Source organism: Mandrillus leucophaeus, unplaced genomic scaffold (genome assembly GCF_000951045.1).
Source record: "Mandrillus leucophaeus isolate KB7577 unplaced genomic scaffold, Mleu.le_1.0 Scaffold104, whole genome shotgun sequence".
Lineage (NCBI taxonomy): Eukaryota > Metazoa > Chordata > Mammalia > Primates > Cercopithecidae > Mandrillus > Mandrillus leucophaeus.
This window is the reverse complement of record NW_012098543.1, coordinates 333385-340089: the sequence shown is the minus strand read 5'-3', so window position 1 is coordinate 340089 and position 6705 is coordinate 333385. Positions and strand designations below refer to the sequence as shown.

General features: G+C 53.1%; 1 protein-coding gene across 3 annotated transcripts in view; it reads left to right on the top strand.

Annotated features, from left to right (window-relative positions):
* Positions 1-518: 518 nt before the first annotated feature.
* The window catches only part of CACNG6 (calcium channel, voltage-dependent, gamma subunit 6), a 21203-nt gene continuing 15016 nt past the window's right edge, over positions 519-6705 (top strand). For 2 of the 3 annotated variants that reach the window (XM_011979530.1, XM_011979520.1), the window contains exons 1-2: positions 519-1438; positions 6439-6513. In XM_011979530.1, the coding sequence (XP_011834920.1) occupies positions 1105-1438; positions 6439-6513 (409 nt within the window). In that variant the 5' untranslated portion in view covers positions 519-1104. The remainder of the gene's footprint in view (positions 1439-6438; positions 6514-6705) is intronic. The other variant, XM_011979534.1, reaches the window with a different exon arrangement.

Here is a 6705-nt window from a genome sequence, read left to right as displayed (position 1 = left end):
CCCTAGCCTGGAGCTGAGCCTGGCGCGGACCCGACCGGGAAGGCCGTGGGAGCCCGGGGGAGGGGGGCGGACTGATCCCGAAGGGGCGCAGCGTCTCTTTCGGGTCGCGGTTGGCCTTTGGACCCTGCGGGGACACAGTCCTGGTTTTCTGAGCCGCGGTGCGGACCACAGCCCCTTAGTGTGAGCCCCAGGGGGGACCCCCGGTCCCCTCCGCCCCAGCCCTCTTGGAGGCCCGGCAGCCTCCGTCTCTGGACTCCACTCTGTCTTCCAGCCACCGGCCCCTTTCCCAGGCTCGGTAGAGACCTCTAATCTTTTCTGAATGGCAGGGGACACCCCCATCCCCTTTTCCTGAATTCCAGCGGGGCCCAGTCCTCCTCTGAGCTCCAGCCGGGCTCTGCTCTTCTCCTTCTGTGGATGCCGGGGTCCCACCGCCTCTCTGAGACCAGGAGGGAATTCCGACCTCCCCTTAGGAGCTTCCCGGGACCCCAGGTCTTCCTTTTCCGAATCCCAGAGGGTCCCCAAGTCCTCTCTTCTCAAACTCTGAGCCCAAGGGTACCCCGGCCACATCTCCTCCAAACACACAGAGGACTCCAGGTCCCTTCCTGAGTACCCCAAAGTCTTAGCCCTACTGGGGTGCTCAGATCTCTCAGGAAAACCGGTTTCCCTTTTGTCAGCCCCCCAGCGGGGACGCCAAAGCAGCGCCTCGGAGCTGCAGGGAGCTTCAGCGGACACCAGTTCTCATTCCTCTGGAGTTCTTGGGGGGGACCCCCTCCTGGGAACCCAGATTCTATCTCTAAGCCTCAGGGCGGGGGCCTTGCTTTTCCTCTGGGCCCCATCCTCTTTGCCAAGTTCTTGAGGGCAACCTAGACCCTCCTCTGAACCCCAGAGGCTTCCCCAGCCCCGGGGATCTTTTTTTTCTCTCTGAACCCCAGAAGCAATCTCGACTTTCCCATTTGAGGTTCCAGAGAGGACTCCCCTCTTTCATACCCAGGGGAAACTGAGTCCCTCACCCCCTTTGAGACCCCAGGCCGCTCCTCGCTTCCGCCCCTCGAGGCCCCTCCTCGGCTCTGCCTCCTCCCTCTTCTCCACCCCACCGGCCATAAGATGATGATGTGGTCCAACTTCTTCCTGCAAGAGGAGAACCGGCGGCGGGGGGCCGCGGGCCGGCGGCGGGCGCACGGGCAGTGCAGGTCGGGGCTGACGCCTGAGCGCGAGGGGAAGGTGAAGCTGGCGCTGCTGCTGGCCGCCGTGGGCGCCACGCTGGCGGTGCTGTCCGTGGGCACCGAGTTCTGGGTGGAGCTCAACACCTACAAGGCCAACGGCAGCGCCGTGTGCGAAGCGGCCCACCTGGGGCTGTGGAAGGTGTGCACCAAGCGGCTGTGGCAGGCGGACGTGCCCGCGGACAGGGACACCTGCGGCCCCGCGGAGCTGCCCGGAGGTGAGCAGCCGCCGCCCCGAGCCCAGGGCTTGCGTCCCGTGGACAGGGAGGGAGAGGGGCCCGTGTCCGTGGAGAAAACCCGCCCCAGGGACGAAAGCCTGAGCCCGGAGGAGAGAGCTTGTATCCCTGTGAGCGCCCGTGCCCACATCGTCCTCTGCTCCCGGAAACTGCTGAGAGAGATCCCCCAGACATGGCCTAGGTCCCTCACTGGCCTACCCCCAGAGAACCTGTGCCTTAGAGCTTGCTTTCCTGCTACAGACTGTACCCCAAGACCAGAATGTACCTCCAAGGAGTCTATGCCCCCAGGCCATCCTGTACCCCCAGACCAGGCTGTGACCTGAGACCCCCCAGATGAGACTGTACCCCTATTCTACGCCTCTAAAGAGAGCCTGTGTCCCTGCCTACAGCCTGTGCCCCAAGACCATCCTGTACCCCGACTATCCTATACCCCCAGATCAGCCTGGGTCTCCAGCTACAGTTTCCACCCCAGACTAACATGCACCCCTAGACCAGTCTATACCCCGAGACCAGCCTGCATCCTTACACCAGCCTGTGCTCTCAGATCAGCCTGCACCTCCACACCAGGCTATGGTCCCAGATCATTCTACGACCCCCAAAGCCCCTGACCCCACACAGCCAATGTTCTTAGGCATCGCTGGGTCCCCCCAGACCAGCCTATAGCTCCAGAGAGAGCCTGTGTCCCTAGAAAAACCTTGCCTGTGTCCCCAGACCCAGCCTGTGATCCAGACACAGCTGGTGTCCTCAGACAGCCTGTGCCCACCCCAGCCTGCACCCTCTGCAAATGCCTGCGCCCTGGAGACAGCCTGTGCCCACTCTGCATTGCCCACAGACAGCCTGTGCCCATGGAGAGACAGCCTGGGTTTCTGGTGTCAGCTTCCTCTTCCCAGCCTGGAGACAGCTTGCGCTCCCATCCTATGAGCCCTGGGGAGACAGACGCCCACCCCAAAGCAGGATCTATGCCTGTTCCCCACCTACTGCTTCCATCAAACCAAGCTCTCAGCAGACACCTCCCAACACCCAAGGGCAGACCTTGTTCCTTCCCTGCAATGTTCTTCACTTCCTGTCCTCTCGCCTCCAAATTTCCAGATTGGACATTTCAGCGTTTCTCATTTTCTCCGAGACACACTCCCATACTCCCTCCTTTCCCAAATCATGGCTGTTTTATCCCTGGACATGGCAGGGAGCTGTCCCATACCTTCCTGACACGACAGGCCACGGCTTGTACTTATACCAGGGGGACATTCTATACCCCTGGGGAACTGGATGAAATCTCGTTCTACCTCCACTGACCCGTGGAAAATACCTGGCGCTCCTCAGAGTCTGTTTGGGCTGTCATATATTTGATCACCCATATGAGATCTCCAACACTCTTCAGTCTCCAAAGAAGGTGCTGTCTTCCCAGTGCCCCTCAAAGAATATGGCCTATTTTTCTGTGCGCCATTTGAGATTTCTCTTGTCCCTTACTTCTCCAGATGTGATACCTTTTATGTGTAGAGTGCAAAATAGGATGTCCCAAGCCCTCGATAGGACATGGGGATGCCTGTCTGAGCTACCCACGTGGTGTCCAGATGGGCTACCCTTAATCATTTTATTTCTGCAGATGGGCTATCCCTGGCCCCTCGGGGTCTCATCAAGGATGATCCCAAACTTTTGCAAAATGGGAGGCCCCAGTAATAAGAATATTAGATGCTGATGTAATGCCTGGTTCTGATCTCAGTGTTTTATGTACATTAACTCATTAAGCGTCATAGCTAGCCTATGAGTCGTTATTAGCACTTTTATTCTAGGGAAGAGAAAAATGAGGAGCCAGAAATCTCGGTGGCTCAGTCTATGCACCCAGGCTGGTCAGATGGAATTTGAAGCTCGGTTGCCTCTCTTCTCAACAACTGCATTACATCACATCTCACTAGTCCAGCAAGAAATCCCAGAGGTCATGGGGCAATGGAGGGGGTGACCCATCCCTTCTCACCACACTGTCTGGGGTTCCTCACATCCCTCGCCGTCCCCTCCATTGATCAGAAAGGACATCAGTCTTCTAACAGGGCCATTAACATCATCTCATAAACCCAACCCCTCAGAGGACATCTCACAATCTTCATTATCTCAGAGAAAAATCTCACACTTACCACTGCCCATCAAAAGCCATCCCCAGCTCCGCTGGCTGCAAGTGCAAAATGTGGGGGCGACCCTTCCCCTGTGCTTTTCCAGATGGTATATGTCATAGTTTGGAGTAGTCAAGAGTCGGGATGTTCTAAACTATTCATAGCCAAAAGAGGATGCCAGGCACCCTACATTGTCCCAGAAGGGCCATCACACTTCCCTTGTGGATGTAGACCACCATGTTCCCTGCAATGACTGCTTCAGAGAGCACCTGCACCCTTTGCTCAGTGACGGGAAGCATCCTTTACCTTTTTTTTTTTTTTTTTTTGAGATGGAGTTTTGCTCTTGTTGCCCCGGCTGGAGTGCAATGGCGCAATCTCGGCTCACTGCAACCTCTGCCTCCCAGGTTCAAGCAATTCTCCTGCCTCCGTCTCCCAAGTAGCTGAGATTACAGGCGTGTGCCACAACATCCGGCTAATTTTTGTATTCTTAGTAGAGACGGGGTTTCACCATGTTGACCAGGCTGGTCTTGAACTCCTGACCTCAGGTGATCCGCCCACCTTGGCCTCCCAAAGTGCTGGAATTACAGGCGTGAGCCACCGCGCCCAGCCCAGCATCCTTTACCTCATGCTGCTGCGTAAGAACTCACACGTCCCACTCCTCCTAGCTGGACATCTCACCCCTTCTCCTCCCCTCAGGGTACTTGGGGAGCTCCCACACGACCTCACCTGATGCAGGAATTGATTTCTTGTCCCTTCATATCCTTGTTCAAATTGAAAAGTTCATTTTTTCATGTTCATGGACTGCCTGGTCCCTCTTCTATGGCCTTTACTCCTATTATTCTCGACGTCTCTTCTCCCTTTCTGTGCCTCAGTTTTCCCATCTATAGAATAAGAGAGTAGGTCAGACTAGGTGAATTCTGAGAGAATTTCTAGGTCTAAAATGCACTTTAGAAAGTGCTCCCCTCCCTTCCTTTCTTCATTTCTCCTTTCTTCTCTCCCTTTCTTCCTTTTTCTGTCTTTTTTAACTTAAAATTTCTCTCTTTTTTTTTTTGGAGATGTAGTCTTGCTCTGTCACCCACGTTGGATTGCAGTGGTGCCATCTCGGCTCACTACAACCTCCGCCTCCTGGGTTCAAGCGATTCTTCTGCCTCAACCTCCTGAGTAGCTGGGATTACAGGTGCACGCCACTACGCCCGGCTAATTTTTGTACTTTTAGTGGAGATGGGGTTTCACCATGTTGACCAGGCTGGTCTCGAACTCCTGACCTCAAGAGATCTGCCTGTCTTGGCCTCCCAATGCGTTGGGATTGCAGGCATGAACCATCGCGCCCGGCCCTGTGCTTTGTATTATATTATTTTTTTCCTCATTGTTTTCCAGCTCATCTCTTTAATGTGTGTGATATACACTCATAGATATGTATTTTGATTTGGGAAATATATAGTATTAGCTTATATGTGTGTTTTACATAAATGAGATCATGCTATTGATTTTGTCTGATCTTTGGGATTTTTTTTTATTTTTTTTTAGATGGGATCTCACTCTATCGCCCAGACTGGAGTGCAGTGGTACAGTCTTGGCTCACTGCAACCTCTGCCTCCCAGGCTGAAGAGATCCTCCTACCTCAGCCTCCTGAGTAGCTGGGATTACAGGTGTGTGCTGCCACACCGAGCCAATTATTTTTATTTTTGGTACTGATGGGGTTTCACCGTGTTGGCCAGGCTGGTCTCGAACTCCTGAGCTCAAGTGATTCTCCTGCCTCGGCCTCCCAAAGTCCAGGGATTACAGGTGTGAGCCATCTTGCCTGGCCTCAATTTTTGGCTTTTTAAATTAAATTATTAGTATTAATTATTATTGTTGTTTTGGTCGACACTGTTTCTCAAAATCTCCCCATCTTGCTGTAGGTTATTCTAGTTCATGGCTATGTATACTGGAGAGATTTTCACAAGGAACATTTACTTGTCTGTTCCCCTATTCGATGGTCACCTGGCTTGATTCTGACTCCATGTTACTTATAAACAGTGCTGCTGTAAACATCTGCATATATGTTCCTGTCTGTTTGGTTTTTTTTTTTTTCCTGGAGGTGTATCCTGCAATGAGATTGTTGAGCCACAGGCTATGAACATTCTTCATTTCATAAAGTACCTCAGAGTGCCTTCCCAAAAGACTAGGAGTACCCGTTCATACATGGTGTTTCCTCTTATCTTTTCAAATGCTTGATACGACCCTTTTAATGTTGGCCAATCTAATTGACGGAAAGTGGTGGCTCCCTGCTGATTCCAGCTGCCTCGCTCTGATCCCTGGTGAAGTGGGGCATCTCTTCACGGACTTGTGAGTTACCCAGGCTTCCTCTTCTGTGAATTACTATTCATACCCTCGGCCCATTGGTCAATTGGGTTCTCCCTCTCTTCTTGCTAATCCGCGGGAGCCCTTTGTGTGTTCTAGGTAGGAATCCTTCCTGAAACAGGAATCCTTTCTGAGTCTGTTAGCCTTCTGCTACTTGTATCTCGGTATCCTTTGCTGAATTAAGTAATTGTTCATATGTAATCCCACTTGACCCTCAACAAACCCACACGAAGGGGCCAGGAAAGAGATTATTATCTCGTTTTAAAGAGGAAGAACTAGAGGCCCAGAGAGGCTAATGGCGCCCTCGGGGACACAGGTCTGGGGCTCAGAGCCCTAGGTAGGAGTCCCAGCTCCTGGATGGCGCTGTGGTCGCAGGTGGCTTGCACACCTCTGGGCGTCATTTTTCTCCTCTGTGTATCAGGGATGCTGACGTCCAAGTTTTAGGCTCCCGTGGGCTGTGTGAAGTGTCCAGCCCTGAGTTTACACAAAGGACCTCACATCCTCATGTCTTTTTTCTCTCTCCTGCTTCCACAGAAGCAAACTGCACCTATTTTAAATTCTTCACCACGGGGGAGAATGCACGCATCTTTCAGAGAACCACAAAGAAAGGTGAGAACTTTTCATCCCCTGGTGGGTGACAGGTGGGGGAAATGCTGAGCATGCTGGAGGAGGTCTAGATAGAATTATCCCCTCCTCTGCTTTACCCCAGGGCGGGCCTTGTATCTATAATCTGTGGCTGTCTCCTGGGGAGTGCTGGCAGGAGAGTTAATGATGGGGACATGGTGCTCTAAAGAATCTAGA